Source organism: Trematomus bernacchii, unplaced genomic scaffold (assembly GCF_902827165.1).
Source record: "Trematomus bernacchii unplaced genomic scaffold, fTreBer1.1, whole genome shotgun sequence".
NCBI lineage: Eukaryota > Metazoa > Chordata > Actinopteri > Perciformes > Nototheniidae > Trematomus > Trematomus bernacchii.
The window spans coordinates 8226061-8245035 of NW_022987705.1; the positions used below are offsets into that span (position 1 = coordinate 8226061).

Sequence of the window (18975 nt, forward strand, 5' to 3'; positions counted from 1 at the left end):
GAAGTCCCTCAGTGGCAGCCATGATAAGAGCCGTTCGAATTCTCTAGATGATAGGAAAGGAGGTTTCAAAGTTCCTTTATAACCTCCTTTAGCTTAGGAACCACTGGACCTCCCTAACCGAAAGGAGAGGAGAAAATGCTGCCCCACAATGCCTTGCGGCCGCAGCATTTGCCGTCTCACAACAGTCGGCCGTTCACGGAAACAACCGATTATGACCGAGAAATGATATCATGAAAGTTACGGTGCTTATTAAGCATTTTAAAACGTGGTAACTTGCCAAAGTGCTTTGTTTTGAACGTTCATCAGTATTATAATCAAAAAGAGAAATATGAACGTTAGTTTTTACTGAAATGATCAAATAAAGTCAACATTTCACAGTCTTTACTGAGCTGTGTGGGGTTTGTTCAACTTTTAAAAGATGTTTGAATGGTGATATACACAGTGATAGATGTTAAGGACTAACGTTTATAATAAATACATTTGTATTTATTTTAAGATCTTTTCATACAATCATACGTATTGGGATCTTTTGTATTAATGTGGACCGGAGGGAGAGGGGGACCAGCATAAGTTTCACTTTCCTTTTTTATTTAAATTCCAACTTTGGTCATGAAGAATATGTTTCTCTGTTGTCCACGTTCATAAAGCATAAAACAACAGCATCAGAGCATGGTGCAGAGTCTCTAGATGAGTTTACAGTAGCCCCTTGTTCTTATTATACATCCATGTTGTAGTCCGCTGTATAGAAAACTGTAGTTTCCCCACAGCAGCAGACACACATTCATGACGTCCGCTGGCGCATCATAAACACGTCGGATAGTGAAAGTGCAGTCGGATTCTCTAAAGTACCGCAGTCTCTTCTCCTAAATCCTTTTGAATTCTCCTATCCACTATCCCTTAACCCCGTGACGTTTCACACAGAGGTCAAGGAATAGACGATAGGGATAGACGATAGGAGCTGATTTTTGGACTATTCGACCGCAACCCCAGTCTTTGTCATCAATGCAAAGTAAACCCTGACGCCTCAGTGAACATAACAGGAATGTACTTTTCATTTGAACTATTTTGTCTTGTGTTTAACTTTGTTTATGCATAAAAAGAAATCTCAGGCACAACAGTATTGTTTCTTCTTGCATCACTTATCAGCGTTGGAGCTTGTCATTTGCTCAGGGAAAACACGAATGTCCTGCCATTTTGCATCCAGCAGCGACCTTTTTTACTTTAAGATTTACTTTTGAGTTTTTATGTTATTTGAAGTATCCGCAGCATCCTTTGATTGCTTTTTAATTTTAAATAAGTGTTAAGAGAGAGTGGTTTATCCATGGCTGGATTAAACAGATTGAACATTAGATAATTAGATACCACAGTTTTTAGTAACACATATCTGACACATAGTTATAGAAGTAACAATTACATTTCACACCTCATCCTCTAGGGTGAATTACGCGAAAGAAAACTGCTAACCTGTATTAAAGTTCTTACATTGTAGGGGTGGAAAATGTCATGTGACCCCCATCCAATTAAACCTACCTCTCTACCTGTGGTAAACAGATGTGAGGGGCGCTCAGTGGTATTATCCTGATTGGGTTTCAGCCCTGAAAGTTCCACTTTTGGTCTTTTCAGGAAGTATTACATTATTTAGAAGCTAGAAGATAAATGGTGCAAATCCTCTATTAAGTTTTAAACAGGGCCTGTCCTCGTCCACGACAGTCGTGATACTGTTTGTTTTGTACCTGACAGAGAAAACATGTCAGTCAGGTGCATTATAGGGTATTACATTTGCAACATACTTAATTTATCTGTCTTAAACAGCACCTTCATTATTTTGCTCAATTTGCCTAAATCTGTTTTAAACTATCAAAAATAAAGCCTGAGATAAAAGGCATGAGGCTCTCACTTGCTTCTTTAATTCAGTCGGTGCTCAAATTAAGAGAATACTCCTGTCGACCAAGTTCATTCAAAGCCTGTTTTTCTCTGCTCTATTTAGGAAAAGTCTTTCTCAAGGCAGTATCTTTTATCAGAGCGTCTCTGTGTGTGATGTAACGCTGCCGCCTGTTGGCCCTGTACAGCTCCAGCCTCTTCTCCTCGTCCTGGGGGTCTTCCAGCTCGCCCTCCCACCTCAGGCTCTCCTTGGCCTGGGCGCTGAGTTCTCCACTGACACTGATCTTTTCTGCCGCTGTCAGCAGAGTCGGGGAGTCTTTAGGGTGTTTTTTGCTCTTCCTGTTGCTGCCAGGGAGCCGCTCTCCGTGCTTGTGGCTGGTTGTTTTAAGCATGGGCAGCTGGGCTCGTGGCTGACCCGGACTCTGTGGGGGGGGCTGGGACACAGACGAGGTCTCAGGGGGCAACGATGCAGCCTGAGGGGTCTCTGCAGGGAGGCAGAATAAACATGGAGGCTCATGCAGACTGCAGAACAAAGCTGAGGTTTTATATTACTAATGACTCCCTCTTGAGTTGAAGGGCTAATGGTTTACAGTAATGAGCTGTAACAGGCCAGCTACACTGGAGGCCTACTCTCTGTTGACCTATGCAACCCTGTAGGGAATCCTCTACCATCACCACATGATCTGTATACTTATTACATTGTGAACAATTATAGTGACCTTAGTTTGAATTGGCAAAGCCATGATGACATACAGTAATAAGGTCAGTTCAAATGATCCAACTTTAGGTTCAGTCCTAACTTTTGTGACTAAATGCATGCCGTGAGAAATATTTTAAAGCTTTTTATTTTGTGTATTATTAGGTTTTTCAATTGTCTGCTTCTAGATGATCTTCTTATAAAGATAATTAGATCAGTACTTTAATTTAAAATGCTCTTATACAGTATATCAGAGCCTCCAAAAGTCCAGGTGATACTTGATTTTCCCCGAGTGAGCCATGCTGTTTGGTATTTTAAACTTATTCAAAGATCATATTAATCATGAGTTGTCCATTCATATCTGAATTTTAACACTGCCTAGGTCCCTATATAAATTACAACATGTCTCTGAAAGTATAGTTTAGGAATATGAAAAAGTGCCATGTATTCATCAGTAAATGAACCTTTCAGTTTGTAAAATGTAAGAAAACAATACAAAATGGAAACCACAAGGTCAGTTTCAACAGTCAACATTTTTGATTATCAAATTGATGCAGATTTGGTTCAGATCTCAAAATTGTACCCTCAATACATTTATAATATAAATCAGGCTTTTTTTAAATAAAGTTTTTTGGGGGGAGGCTGTGGGTTAATAAAACATCCTTTATAAAATGTGATACTTTGTTGCAGATTAAAACTGTTATTATTATATATTATTCTGAATCAGACCACTATGCATGATTGACGAATATTTAGTTATTTCTTTAGCCTTCTCACTTCAAGCACATTTTGAGGTGCTAATCCTATAGTGTTGAATGCTTTTAAATGCAGGGTTGTTACTTTTGTCTTTATTTGTAGGCATATGGACCTGAAAGCTTCTTACAACACTAAACAGTGTATTTACCTGTGTTTCCCGGAGGAGTGGAGGAAGTAGTGACTTGTTTCCTCTTTTTCTTATTCCTCTTTGTCTTTTTTTTAGTGTCGCAGCTCCTGGACGGCTGCAGCAGCTTACAGTGTTTGTCTTCTGGCATGATGTAGCCGGCACACAGTGCTAATAAATAGATCTAAAATAGCGAGTCTGAAGACTGTTCTGCAGAATGATAAATTGTTTCTTCGATAAATACTCTTTCCTTTAAGGCCATTACATTTAAAAGACTGCAAAAAAAAAAGAGCTAACGCTGAGCCCTACTCTTCGTTTAATCACAAGAAACAGGGGTAGTCCCGAGAAAAAGCTGCTTTATCTCGTGTGGTTTAAAAACACTTTTGTCTGATGCACAAAAAAGGCAGAAGAAAGTGTAAAAAATGGCTGGTACATTGCTAACTATCTTTGATGTTTCGTAGTGTTTGTTCCGGGACACGCAGCATTTCCACAATCACACTTCACCACCGTGTTGCCCAGTGACACGTCTCCGTGGCAACACGACACACCTTCTCAGAGAGGATTAAGAGTCTGGGTAATTCTCGCTTTTATTATTATCAGAAGTAGGATACTTTTCGTGTTAGTTAATAAAGTCGTCATGAAAACGTTTACATGTCCTATTTAGTTATGTTCAGTGAATGACTACAATATGATGATATCTCCTAAGCACAGAAGAAAACCAAAGAATTGACCCCGACGTGATTTGAACACGCAACCTTCTGATCTGGAGTCAGACGCGCTACCGTTGCGCCACGAAGTCACACACGCTACAACAGGGTACCGCAGTCTAATCGTGTGCTGCATTACTCACGATACTGTGTAACTTTGTTAGTCTTTATGTGCCTATGTACGACTAAGTAGTCTTCAAATAGGAGTATTCCCCCCTCAATATAAATAAGACGATAGGCCTATAGCCTAAAACAGAGTTCCAAAAACATGTGTTCCCCTTGTAATCTTTTTTTGACTGATCCTAATTTCCCTTTATGGGACAATCAAACAGACACTGTTGACACTAAAGGTCAATCTAAACAAAATGTTCCCATGCAAGCTTCCTGTCTTAGCTGTGAAATAAAAACTCAGTACAAGCACTGCACAACAATGGATCTCTTAGTGTGAGACGTGTTGGTCTAAACTATTTTAAGCCCTTGGATAAATATACTGAATGAGTTCTTTGAGTTAGCAGGACAGAAGTAGCTGGCCTTGAGCGGAAGCCACAATATTAAAGAACAAGGAGGAGATACTTTTTAGACCAGATGCAAGAGATGAATACTTTCAGATGATGTAACATTACATTTCATGGTTGTTCATCTGCAAAGGTCTCAATTGAGACTGTCTGATCTCTTAATTAGACTTATCATTTCCCTTTCTTAAAATTCTTCTTCTGTCTCGTTCACCAACACCAAATACACAAATGAGTGCAATTATCCCCCCTGCATCTAAACATACAATAACTAATGATTTGGCCACTTGGATGCAGCAAAAACAAGCTTTTATATCAAGAGTTTCCAATTAACACATCCAGCAGATGTCAGGAGCAATATTATCATTTATTTGTCATAGTCTTTCTAGTAACCTCATTTATCTAAATCAAATACTCACTTTCCTTTTGCTTTATTTTGGCCCACCAACTCCCAATGAAAATATCTGTCCCGTTTAGCTGCTAAATGCTCCACCATGATGACCAGCCAGCTGCTCACTGTGTCTGTCTGATTTTTGCTACTCAGCAGGTAGTCTTGAGCAGTTTTTTCTGAGTTATAAATCACTTTGAGAGCTGTATGAGTGAACCAAAATAGAAACGTTTTGGGAAAACCAAAACAGGTTGAATCTCACCATAAATCTCCTGCTGAAGACAACTGTAGTCATACATTTATATATTCAGTCTAATATTTAATATTCCATCCGTCACATACTTATGTAAATATAATACCTTGCTTTATATCTTGTTATTGTTCATTTGTAAATTCAACATGTATATTTTCTACTTTCTTGTTTAATTTCTTGTCTTTTAATTTTTATTGTACAATGCCATGTCTTTTTATGCTGCTGCAACACAAACATTTCCCAAATTGGGATCAATAAAGTTCTATCTTATCTCTTATCTTATCTTATTAAAGTACATTTGAAGGCAAATACACCACAGACGGTGTTGCTAAATCTTTTACTGATGGACTGTTTAACCTCGCTAAAGTTTTATAAATTACAATAATATTTGTATTGTAGTCTCAAAAGGGAAAACAACACTATTGTTTGTCCAAGTGAAAGAAAAGTGTGTATCTAATGATCAAAGCACTTATAACTGTTTGTGAGACCATTTCCTTTTGAATCGCTGCATGGGGATTTCATATGTGCCTCTGACAACATCCACAGCACGCAGTCTGGTATTTCACAGGGAGTTTCCATCCTATTCCTGTCCCATAGAAGCTAGTCCCCCACTGCTTCCTCAGTACTCAGTCACATGCATGTTCACACAGAAACAACATGTATTACGTTGAAGAATGTGACCCTTGTACACACAAACCCTTTCTGCGCACAAAATAATGTTTCTAATGATATGAGGACTATACTTGACTGCTATGTTCTGTCTCCAATTAAAACAAACATCCACCAGTGCCACGAATAGTCTGAATCTCTGACCTCAAACAAGTCTGTCCTGCTTCTGCATTTCCTCCCCACATATCTGAGCTGTTCCAGTAAGACCCACAGGAGGAAGAAAAAAGATAAATCATGGTGCTGAGTCAGGGAGGACACGTCATATTTATCAGTGCATTGGTGCCAAAGTTCACAGTGAGATGCAGACATATCACACGTTTTTAAAGACCCACTTAAAAGGGACAGAGATTGCTGTCAGGATGTAAAAAAGCTATAGGAAATGCATGTTTGTACAGACAACATGTATATTTATCTGGCCAACAAAAAGGACATCTACTTACATTTTGTACACAACCTTTGATCCACAGTTTTTATGTGTTGTGAACCATGGCCCTTTGCATGCCACAGATGTTGGGGGGGGGGAGATGTGACTCACACGCACCTCATCATCATTATACAAACAGATCTTAAGCTGCAGAAAGTGCATTGGCATCTGCTTAAACAGTTCTCAACAGCTTTTGCAAACACGCCAAGTTTGCGTGTGAATTAGCAATTAAAGCCTTAGAAATCTCAATCGAATTAGGGTGAATGTTTTACAGAAGGGAGATAAACCTTACTGGTATTTCTCAGGCACTCTAGATATGCATAGCAGTTGTGACATAACGTTTTCAAAGTGCACTTAGACCATATTACATGTTGAAGCAGGTTATTGTGCAACTAATGTAGTAGCTTATTCTTTTGCTGAATAAGTTCCATGCATCCAGTGACAGAGCAAGACGTTTCAGACATTCTGCGCTCTGCCCAAACCTGGGGGGTCCTCCTTAGTCATTGTTGCCAAAAGAAAAAGAAAACCTCCTGTTGTGTCCTATTTTGTCATCATGATACTGAAACCATAACAGAACAAAACAAGGATGACTATTTTTCACTCCTGCCACCTAAAAAGGGCAAACATTTTTACTTTTGAAGTTACTTAACAAACATAGGGTATGTACAGCCAGTGCCCCTAATTAGAAACACAGATTCAAACCATTTACACCATAACCAGCTATTTGGCTGCTGAGCTAATGACAACAAATTATCAAGTATGTATACCGCAAACAATGTCATAAAATATTAAATGGTACTTTTTTACAGGAAATAAGATCAGCATACCAAACAACACTGTGAGTGTCATTGTGAATTGTCTTTCCTTCATTTTCAATACTGATCCTACATAAAATGAGTGTTATAATGAGAATCACTGATTCATAATGTCTTCCACCTCCACACAGGCCTAAAAAGGGAAGTCGTGGCTGAATCAGAAATAAAGGTTACCAGCAGTGGAGTGAAAACTGAGTTGGTGGTTTTTCCGCATAACATATTCAGAATCTAATGAATTTAGTGTAAAGTAACTACAAGAAGGTGTTATAAAGCAGACTGAGGAAGGAGAATGAGCCAGTGGGTTTGGTCTTGTGAGGATTTTCTGTGTGTCCCATGGATGTATAATAAGAACGGTGTGTGCTCAGTGTGTCAGGTGACAGTGAGGAAGCAGCTTCTCAAAGTGCAGCAACCTTAAAGCTGCAGGAGCACAGGTTCACAGGAGAGAGGGAGACATTAGAATGGAAACTGACCCCACCGTCCTTATTGTGAGAGTGTCTGAGAGAGTATCTTGACTTGCTGATGTCTGTGGAGGCCACGTAGATACTCATTTCTGCTGTGACAGGTTTAACTCAAACCGTACAGCTTCTCTGACAAAAAACTCATCCTGAATCTTTTTTATCTTCCTAACATGGCTAAATGAATCTACTTTGAGGACCAATGCACCCATAAACGGCTGAAATGAATAAAACACATACATTTATTAAGCATTTAGCACACCACCAATGAAAGCCTTAAAACTAGTTTAGACATGTTTTTCTGCCACTAGGATACATTTAACTGCTATTTTTTTTTATACAGACGTGTATGACCTGCAACTGTACATTCAATTCGATTACGTGTGTGTAATTAGTGTTTTACTCCTATTTTTGGCCATGTTAGGCTACGTATTACAGGTCTACATGCATTTAAATGCGTAAAGACATGCGTCTTTATGTGCGTGATGTATTACTAACAGGTCAATCTGCTGCTTCATGGGCGTGTACACGTCAGATTCGTGCACATTCTGACGTCCGTTTCTCGTGGCTGCTACGTCATTACGCTGCCAGCTGATCAGAGTGGGAAGCCGGGTGTGTGTGCGCGTGTGAGAGAGAGAGAGAGAGAGAGAGAGAGAGAGATCGAGAGAGATATCGTAGATAAGCGAGAGAAGGAGTAGATATCGAAGATCGAATCCGATCTAGTGCTCGTCGCGATATAGCTATCCTCTATCGCTTCTCTCTCTCCGCGCTCTCTCCTCTCGCATCCTCGCTACATACTCTCCCTCTCTCTCGTCGCGCTCGCTCTTCCTCTCTCTCTCCCTCTCTCTCTCCTCTCTCTCTCCCCATCTCTCTCTCCCCATCCCTCTCTCTCTCTCTCTTCTCTCTCTCAGGAGTTGTGTAAAAAAGGGGCTGAAGTCCTGCGCCTCGTCCTCCACTGCGCTGCAAGGAAAAGTAGGCTCAACACCAGCAGATATATAAACGCTGCCAACCCGTTATTATATCGTGGAGGTAAAAACAGGCAGAGAGACAGCGACACACCCTTTCTGGAGCTCCGGGAACTCCGCCCGGAGCAGAAGGCAGAGGCCGGCTGAACTCCACCCGACCGTGCGTAGGGTTTGTCCGGGCAGCAGAGCCCGGTGCCGGTGGGTCAGTAGGGGCGTGTTGCTGGACTGTGAGTCTGTCTGTGTTTCTCTGCTACCTAACGGCATTGTCTTCCTGTACAGCCAGATTAGCGTGTGGCGACTTTCAGTGACACCAGCTTTGCGTTTAAAAGAGAACTGGGAAACCATTCCTTAACCTTTTTAAAGTAAGATTCACCTCTCTAGGTCTGATTTCTGATTCCCAGCGGCAGCTTTCTGCACACATTTTCCGTCGTAGGATCGTCGAGGATTTAGGTTTATGTTATAGGAGTTCTGGCTGAAGGCCTGTATGTGTGTCATGTGGATCATATCGTCCAGGCCCACTGACACAGAGAATTGGCACCCTAAAAATGTGAACACAACCTCCAAGCTCCTGCACAGTAGCTTAATCCACGTTTGAGGTCTTGTTAAAGTGTTGCATATATTAAATCTGCATCAGCAGCAAAAGGGCTGATTGAAATATGCTAAAGTCTGAATTAACTAAATATTGAACAGCAAAGCCAACTAAGGTACATAGACATCATGTTATCAGTGCTAAAGATGTATAAATGTGACTTTATATGATGTTTAAGCTTAATATGTGTCATGATTACTATCAACTTGTACTCAAGCCTCAAGAGTATTCATTTTGTCATTTGTAAGCATTTAACTGTCAAATGTAGGGTTTATAGGCTATAACAGGCGGGGATGTCTGCATTTATGTAATCTAAACGTGTCAAAAGAAAGCCAATTCAAATTTGCAGGCCAAGGAAAAAGCCTAAGTATAGGATAGTTAAACATTTGGAAGATAACTACTGCCGAGTCATTTCTCGGAAATGCACCAGCAGTCATCTGGAAGATCTGTCTTCAAGTGAAAGACATAAAGTGTATTTCTGTAGATTTTAAGGACCAGTAAAACACTTTAAAGCTGATGACGTAACATGACAAACTATTTAGGCCTCCAAGTCTCACCTACATTTATATACTATTCTTTATGGTGGTTTACACTTCTATAAAACGTTTTAAAAGCAAAGTGCATTACTGTATGAGCAGTCTTTTTATGGGAGGGGAAAGCTTACTGTAGTGTAGCCTACATCGATGGAGCCTGTCTTACATAATTGTGCAGCCAGAGTTCAGTGTGCCGGTAGGAATGCGCAATAGGCTGTGTCACGAGCTGCATTTGTGCCATTGCAACCCGGAGTGTGACATAAGCCACCCTGTCAATGAGGATCACATTCACAAGGCGATTACAGGGTGTCAGTTAAACAGCAACTCATGGAGCAACATGGGTTGTTCGTAGGGAAAAAGCAACCTTCCCTACCCTTTTTTTTTTGCTTACATTTGCAGAAGTGAAGCCATCTTGCTCAACTTGGGCTACACCCTTCATTCCTATTGCGTGCCTTGTCAAGGGAGGATGGGGCAAGAAGGGATGTGTTATGTAGGTTCATTTAGAAGAAAAAGCAATCCAGTTCTTTCAAACAAAATGGCACAGACTGCCTGAGGACAGGCTTACAGGCCTCATACCGCACATAGCCATCTCCCAGGGCGTCATGAATTCCGAATGGCATTCAGTTTTTCCTCTAAGCAAGTAAAACAACCCGCACCCTTTATTTGACTGATCTCAGGGTTAAAGTCAGATAGCCTTTAAAGTCCTGCAAACAGCCAGCAGCAGAACACAAGAAGAGGCTCTGCACTATGATCAGTGTGTTGCCAAAGCCACCGCCCTTTCCCTGTCTTTGTCCCAATTCCCAGCCCCAAAATGATCAGTCTATACTGCAGACTACAATCTGGGGCAGTGAACTCTCGCCAACCGGGCCACACCCACAGCAGAGGAATGCACCTGGAGTGATATATGTAATAAAACATTTCTTTATGCATCTCTTTATTTCATTTTAAAGGTCTTTACATATTTTCTCGTGCAGATTTATCGTTGACGGTCAGCCCACGATGGCTTATATCATCACCCAACGTAGGACTCTCGCACAGTATGATCACGACCCCAATATGAATAGGCCAACTGAGTGGGCTTGCATTATGGAAGGACGGCTGACCCACTCTTTACCATACCGCCATTCTTCGTTTCTTGTTCCCTTACTTTGAAAGAAGGCTTCTTCCTGTTCGCGTTTTATTATTTATCTTTTCCATATTATTCATGCTCTCTAATCTTAATAAATCCTCATTTTAACAGTAGTTCCTCCTTGTAAATGGTTCCCTCACAGCCTCCTGTTAACACACAACCTCCAGTGTGTCTTCCCCCTGTCCTCCCAGTTGTGGCAGGGAATGCAAGTCCCAGATAAGCTCAGTCTTTTGTGTATTAGACTGTTATCTCTTTTTACACCGTTGCACCGTGTATGAAAGCCTGTCTCAAGGCCTTACACACTGGCCGTCATGTGGCTCAGTCCGACTCCCTCGCTCGGATAAAGCCAGAGAGAGAAGGAGTGGGGGAGTAGGAGAAAAAGGCGGAGGTGAGGTAAGGGCGAACCTGACGGTGAAGCCACGTCTGCCTCGTCCGGTGCAGACCAGATGTAGATCGAAAGAGGGATGGAAAAGGAGGAGTGTGCGAGGCCACAGCAGCCGGATGGAATTTCTAACATACGCAGCTGGAATGTGAGGAATGCAGGACAGTCTGATCTGACCGAGAGAGAGAGGAGGGTGGAGAGGAAAGACAAGTCAGGAGAGACACAAAAAGAAGAGAAATGAGAAAAAGTGGCGCAGCTAAAGAGTCAGGGGTCAACACTGCACGTCTTTGTGAGTGTAAAGATACAGAGTCACTGTTTGTGGAAGGAGTGGCACGCTACGGAACAAATAACTTTATTCAGTTAGAGGTTGTGGCAGCCATAGTTGAGTTATGTGTGTGTGTGTGTGTGGCCCGAGGACTTGTACTGAACGTCCTCCTCCCTGACTTCATTCAGACCAACCCTGCTGAGGAGTGTGTGTGTGCAGCCTGTGTGGGGGAGGAGGGTGGTGAGTCCCTTTTTTATGATACTGACGAATGACAGCCTTATTCTGCAATGTAAGCTGATAAGAATTTGTTTAATCAGTTAATTTTATATGTCATGACCATGGCCTGACAAATTGTTGTCCAATAATTTGGCTTATGACCAAATGACAACCAAACTTATGACTAACCATTTACCTCAGCTCTATTTTGTGTTTAGTGGGATCTAGCAAATGTTAGCATGCTAACATTCTCATTCTTCACTTTAGCATTTAGCTTATAGCATAGCTGTGTCTAAGACAGCCTCACAGAGGTGCCAGCATGACTAGACTCTCGAGTGAATTCAGAAAATGAATCGTGTCCTTTTGTGGCAGATAAACACAAATACACTCAAATAAACTGTGTAACTATCAAAGCAACCACAAAGAGTGAAATATTCTCATGTGCTGCCACCAACAGCATCTTGGTGCTCCTATGCTATTTAGACATACTTATATTAAGTAATATTCAGAGAGTTAGTGCATAATTGGCCCTTTTCTATGCAAATGAGCCTCATTGCAAAACAGTACAAGCACAAAGATCAGGGCTTATAGCCATTTATCTATCTTTTGTGAATTGGACCTTGAGACGGAGATAGCAGGTGCAAATCATGTGCCATCCATGGTGCTCAGCGGGTGAAATCCATTTGTAAATGTACCTTTTTAAAACTCATGACTGGACTCTTTTAGAGGCACAGAAAGACACGTAATACTCTTTATATTATGCATTTAAATATTTGTAAACAATTTTATAATTCAAGGAAATTAATTTATATGTAGGCCTATAGATTTGATTAATTATACATGTACACTGCGACAGAAATTTGAGGCATTTCGCTGTGCGCACTGGGCGACCAACTATCAGAAAGCGGCTCAAAGTGCATGCCAACAGCCAAGTTTAAGTGCCAAAGTATGATTAATCTTACATAAAAACCTAACTAATGAAAAAAGGTGTGTTACATCAGTAAAGCAGCAAACATGCCACAGAGGCCTTGAAGAAGTGGAGCCTTTACAAGTTAATAGGCTGGTTTTAAAAAGACCCTATAAGAGTTGGAAGCACATTCTGCAAGACGCCTGAAAGAAGATATAGGAAGGAACATAACCGCAACCTTCTGTGAGACAAATGGGCGCCATTTTGTAGTCCAATAATCAGTTACCGGTACTTGAGCCATAATTAGAATAAGTAACAACAGCTGATTTGAAAAAGATGTCTAAGATCTTTGATGAGAAACAAATCTGCCACAGCATTTGCAGATTTCTTAAAGTGGTTTTAAGACACAAGAGTGGTAAACTTTCTTAAGTGTTCATAAGTCACAAGTTACGACATGCCTCTGCTTGCTGACTCACACTGACATTTGTCACGTAGACACATTTGCCAGAAGGTGAAGGAAGATCTTATTAGTGTTTTCCCATGTAACTATGCAGAAGCCATATTGATCAGTTATGTCTGAAGAAAGATGACTCCCTGGCCCTCTTTGGATGTTTCTAAAGTTTCAATCTAAACAAAAAGTGAGATAAAAGGAATTTGTCCCTGCAGCGAGGTCTGTAAAATGTTCATAAGTCTGGTTGACCGCCGCCCCCTGCTGTGCACAGTCTAAAGGCCGCGGGCCACTGAAATACCTGAGATTATAGATTATTCTGGTTCTCCTTACTGCAGGAATGTCCAGCATGTGTTACTCATCGTCAACCAAAAAAGTGGAGCAACTCCTCAAGACCCCCACAATATATTCTCTGAAGAAAAGCACAGTCTGCTTTAGCTTATTGGGATTTGTCCTATATGTTGCTACAGACACTGAGTTTGTAAAACTACATATGCAACGGCCTTTATCAGTGGGCCATAGGCTTCATTACTGTTGTGATTCAGCGAAAACAATATGATCGCAGACGGTAAGATAAACAGTCAAAGGGTATGAAAAGGACACATTTGCAATAGCTGTGAAACATTCATGCATTCACACACGTCCTAAAAGCTTTACCTCCATGCCAAGCTGCTGGTCACGACTAAAAAAGACAAAAAACAAAGACGATTAAGTTTACAGTCATGCTAGAAGCTCTGCGAGGCTGTAATAGACAGTGGTGCTTTAAGCTAAATGCTAAAGTCCTCATGCTAACATGCTAGTAAACATAAAGTGGCTTTCATTTTGAAACTGAATCTTGCATATATTTAATTGTATCTTTGTGATCAGGTCCATTTTAATTTCAGAAGGATTCACTGCCTAAAACAGAACTGCAGAACACATCACAAACTTCAGATTAAACAGTTTTTAAAGTAAATATACTGTTCTTTTTCTACCTTTTCACATGTGAGCTTGCAATTAAGTAAAACGACACTACAAAGCGTGACAACATGTAGAGAACAAAGATTAGGTGTAGCTTCAGGCTTATCGCTGGGAAACACCCGAACATTAACTTAAATTAAAAAAAGACAAATGGATCTCTGCTTTCATGTAGAGGCTGTATACTCCTCCTATTTTTTGTAACCACGGAAACTGAAAAAAGAGGCCAGCCTGTGCTTTTGAGCATCATAACGAAGAATATTTAAGAATTGATTGTGGCATCGCTCATGTGCAGAGCCAAGCAGCTGATGCGTGTATCCCTCCTGGTAATCTGAAGCATGATATCATGTGCATCTTCCTCGTCCTTCGTTCATCTCCGCTCATTTCACCCACTTACTCACAGCTGATCGCACACGGCTCCACTGTACGAGTGTGACTGGCTGCAGGCCACCGCATACCCACGCTACTGGAGCAGTTCAGAGGAGAAGCTCAAATGTTCTCTTCTTTTTCTCTGCAGGAATATGTGCACCTCAAACAGACGAGGGAAGGAGAAGGAGTCGCTATCTGTGCCTTTTTTGTTTTTAAATCGAGGCTGTCCTTCACTCCAACAACTCTCACGCTCTCTGGCTGACTCCCAGCTCCCCCTCACCCCTGGCCCCTAATGGCTGACACACAGCAGTTCTTCACTGGCAAGCTTTATGTTCCTGTACACATGCTAAAGCTGCCAGCTGAAGAACTGCTCTGGTCTGCCCTGCCCCGGATGAATCGAGAAGAGGAAGCGGACGGGGGTTGCTGGGAAGAGGACAGAGGAAGGCGGTGTTTCTGTTTCACACGCTCAGCAGGCAGACTGGACGTAATAACTATAGAGATTTTATCCAACATTGTTTATAATCCTGTGTTTATCACATGTTTTATTTCAATTTACGTAATATAGAATGTTTATTTTCCATATTTCTTCCTAGAAAAACCGGACAAAATATAACCAACAGTGTTTATAGTCTGTTTATATTTGTACATGTAATTGTGTATTGTCTGTATTTTACATAAGACAATACAGAATTATTCACTTTTAGTCTTTTTTTTTTCAAAAACCTGCCCATATTGTGTATGATGTGCGTGTTTTTAAATAAAGGAATATTTTCTCAGACTTAAGTTCGATTGTTGTCTTCACTACTGCACACTATGAACAACGCATACCAGCACTCAAGGCTCTCCTGTCATAAATAACCCACACAAACTCAAATGGAACCAATTAATGTACAAATTTGTCACACTATTCCTTTTAACTTTTAGTCCCTGGTGATCCCATTAAAGCAGAGCAAGACAAGTCAAGAGTAAATTGAATTGCTCTTTAAATGTAAAAACCGTCCTAAGATTTTCTATAACTTCTGAAAGTGGTGTTGATCCTCACTTTACACATTAGATTCTCATGTCAACAAGCTGAGATTTTAAGACTTAATGAATTCATTTAGATTGTTTTTACATATTAAATGTGAGACCAGAGAGAATAATTATTCTATACAGTAACTGCTGTCCTCCATCACCCTTTGCTTCAAGGGATTCCTTCTTAAACTACAATCTTTGACGGACAGGAGGTAAGGAGAGTAAATAATATTCAGAACTGCAAAGATTCTGAGTAAATGTATTTCATATCAGCACCAGGTTAATATACTAAGGTTAATATAGTAAACTACATTGGTTTAATTAAAATATCTTTTTTGTTTAAATTCTCTGTCCTGTCAATAAAACACCATCCTTTGTTAAATGTAGTGCTTGTAATTTTAAAAAGTGCACAGAATCCAGAAAGGTTCTTGACAGATTTGATGGAGCTTTTGTTGGTTTGCACTAATACAAATCTAAATTAATTTCATCAGTCAGAAGTATAAATATTAAATTTAGACGGATTATTAGGAAATTACAATGACAGATATTTGTTCATTAGGAAAGATTATCTGAAATTGGAGTGTTGAGGCACATTTAAACTATAGTGTCTTGGTGGAGTTTCCCTACATCACCACTAGATGGCATGATAATTCGCAAAACTGAAGATAAAACATGATAGGTACAGTTATGGTGTAGAGATAAACACTACATTGAATAGGTTTTGGAACATGTGTTCAGATTGTGTGTTAATAAGGTACTTAACTATTATCAGTATAAAAGAGTGTTCATTATTAAGAATATACGGATTGCTATTAGCTGGCAATACATCACTTGATATATCATTGAAACTGATACATTAATATGTAGCTTCAATTATGTTGGGTAATTAAATAACCTAAGTTTAATCGATTTATAATGTTGGAATAACTAAATGTATTGACTTAACTCAAATGTACACATGTTTAGTTAATTATATTACAACTACTTTTTAATTCATACTTCACAAAATGTGAGAGGTAAATATATTTTTATTATATGTTTTACTACATTAAGTTACTAATTCCTTTACAGAATAATACACAGACATTCACTTTGATAAACGAAGTATATTTGGCTAGTATATTCCTTTTGAAATGCAGGACTTGAAATGTTCTCTCAGTGCTGCTTCTCCTCCACTGATATTGAAATCTTTATCTAAAAAAGAGCTGAGAGATACATTTAGTGAAGAAACAGTAGGTAAGAAAGAAGGATTACACATAAAGTAAGAGTATGAGGTTAACCAATACATTGTGGTCATGTGTGGGGGTCGTTAACATCAACAGAAAGGAGGGTCCATTTGAAATGCCTGAGACAAGTTAAACGAAGTCAATTGGCAGAATAGACCTTAACATGAGGACCTGAGTCAGCAGGGCGTGCTTGTGTTTCACACCTCACTCTCTGTTCATCTCGCTCTGCCTCTGCGCCGCGTCCCGCATGCTGATCCAGCTCAAGCTCGCTTCGCGCGTAAATGGAAAGCTTTTACGCACCGCGCGTGTTCTCTTCAAACGATGTTTAATTGATGTTTTTGCATTGTCACAAGCCTCGCCTGGAGCATAAGTAGGCCTCAGACACTCGGGGTGCGCTGTGGAGATGTAAGGGATGCGGTAATACCTCACTACATAATCTAAAAGAGGAGGGGGGGTAAAAAAGCAAGGCGCGCCTCCGGACGCTCACCGCCAACTAAACGTGAGAGGGACTCGGACAACTATAACATCTCGCTCTGCAATAAGAATTCTTGATGGAGTTAGACTGCTTCATTAAGTAGGTTGCCTTAAATATATTAGACTTTATCATGTTGTAATATTTAATCTAATGAGCCCCAATGGAGAATATTTGAAGGACGACTCCTCAGCATCTCCAGCCACAGGACAGCGCCTCGGTCAGACAAAGACTTGGAGACTTATTATCTTTCAGTGATGGCTATCAACACGGACGCAGCCTTTGGGAAAAGCGCCCTTGGTGAGAGGGAAGTTTCCAATCCCACCGACTTCCAGGACACGGAGAAGCTCCTGAGCACCGGGAACACCGAGCCCTCCGGGCAGAGCAACATCAAACCGTCCGACTCCTTCTCCCTCAACATCAGAGGCAGCATCCGGTCCCTGGATGCGGACCAGAACGGGCACAGATCCCCGCTGAAGTCGGGCTCCATCGGGCATCTGGTGGCCCCTCCCAGGTCCCTGTCCCGGCTCAGCCTGGGCCCGCTGCCCTCCTCGGTGCCGCCCGGGTCCGCACCCCCGACCTACCTCTGGCTCGCCGTGCTGTCCTGTTTCTGCCCCGCCCCGCCGCTCAACATATGTGCCTTGTGGTATGCACATGTGGTGAGTGACATTTACAATTTACTTCAAAATATCACAATGTAGAGGAATATATGTCTGTGTTGCAGATGTTTGGGTTTATTCCTTATTCAGTTTCCAACACAAGTGATTTTTCCTTCTGTTGAGTTTAAATAATTCATTACTCTCTTCCTTTCCTTTTCCATTAGTCGAAGTCTGTTCTCCATACAGGAGATATAGAAGGAGCAAGGAAGTATGGGCGCCTGTCTATGCTGCTCAGCTGTCTGGCGATGCTGCTGGGTGTGGCTGTCATCCTCCTCATAGCGTTTACAATAGGTATGGAAGAAATACATTATTCAAAAGGCTGTAAATGAATGTAAAATGTAAATGTCTTAATTTCTTATTTTCTCTGATTCTCAGAGCTCCAGAATTAAACTGTGGGATGGACGGAGTCACATTTAACTTAATCTGATCTCACATTTGCACAGAAGAGTGGAGGAGGAGGAACGTTTTGAAAAAATTGAAAAAGCACAAAATCTGTTGAAAACAAGCTGAAGAGACTCTTATGTAAAACATATTGCTTTTTCTGCTATGGACGAGAGAAAGAAGAAGGAAAGAAGTCGCAGGCTGTTTCTCTTTTTCCGGCAACACTCATGTCTCATAAGTAACACACAAACTCAGGAAAACGAGCGCTGCACACAGTTAGTGTTGTCGGATCATCAGACTGCACATGCTGTGGAGAAAGTGTAACTGCTCCTGGTCCAAACTACTGGTGCACTGAAGTACTTTATAACTGCATTTGCTTATTAAAAAAAGGAATTGTTAAATAAGACTAAAGAATAAGAAGAAGATGCCATCATCATTAACAAAAGTAACACATAAGAGTTGTATGCAATGTAAAGATAAAAAAAAACACAGCCTCTTGAGGTCAAAACAAAAGGCATCGGTGCACCTCTAGTTTGTAACTGCCTGCCCTGTTTCTCTTAACATTTGCAACAAAGTACGGACCAACTGTGGGAGGATGTATATACTGATTTCATACACTGTTTACATGCAACTAATGTACGTTAACGCCCTGCTGCAGCCATAGTGTGATACCTTGCTTTGCGTGCTACTATGATAAACTGATGCCTACACTTCGTTACGTTTACAATATACTGCAAGATATGAATGGGGCTGCTCTCCCTGTATGCACTGTTATTGGCACT

General features: G+C 40.8%; 2 protein-coding genes and 1 non-coding gene across 3 annotated transcripts; 1 reads left to right on the forward strand and 2 right to left on the reverse strand.

The window, feature by feature from the left end:
* Positions 1-964: 964 nt before the first annotated feature.
* On the reverse strand, positions 965-3909 carry cunh17orf97 (chromosome unknown C17orf97 homolog). Its single transcript, XM_034140438.1, has 2 exons — positions 3483-3909; positions 965-2365 (listed from the first exon to the last, which is right to left on the reverse strand). Exons 1-2 carry the CDS (start codon positions 3607-3609, stop codon positions 1980-1982), a joined length of 513 nt encoding a protein of 170 aa, XP_033996329.1. The 5' UTR covers positions 3610-3909; the 3' UTR covers positions 965-1979.
* A 276-nt stretch (positions 3910-4185) lies between these two features.
* Positions 4186-4257, reverse strand: trnaw-cca. The gene has a single exon. It is a non-coding gene; the product is annotated as a tRNA-Trp (tRNA).
* A 13153-nt stretch (positions 4258-17410) lies between these two features.
* LOC117490806 (trafficking regulator of GLUT4 1-like) lies at positions 17411-18520 on the forward strand. The gene is made up of 3 exons (XM_034140637.1): positions 17411-17812; positions 17977-18103; positions 18188-18520. The coding sequence occupies exons 1-3, from the start codon at positions 17411-17413 to the stop codon at positions 18199-18201; spliced, it is 543 nt and encodes a 180-aa protein (XP_033996528.1). The 3' UTR covers positions 18202-18520.
* The last annotated feature ends 455 nt before the right edge of the window (positions 18521-18975 follow it).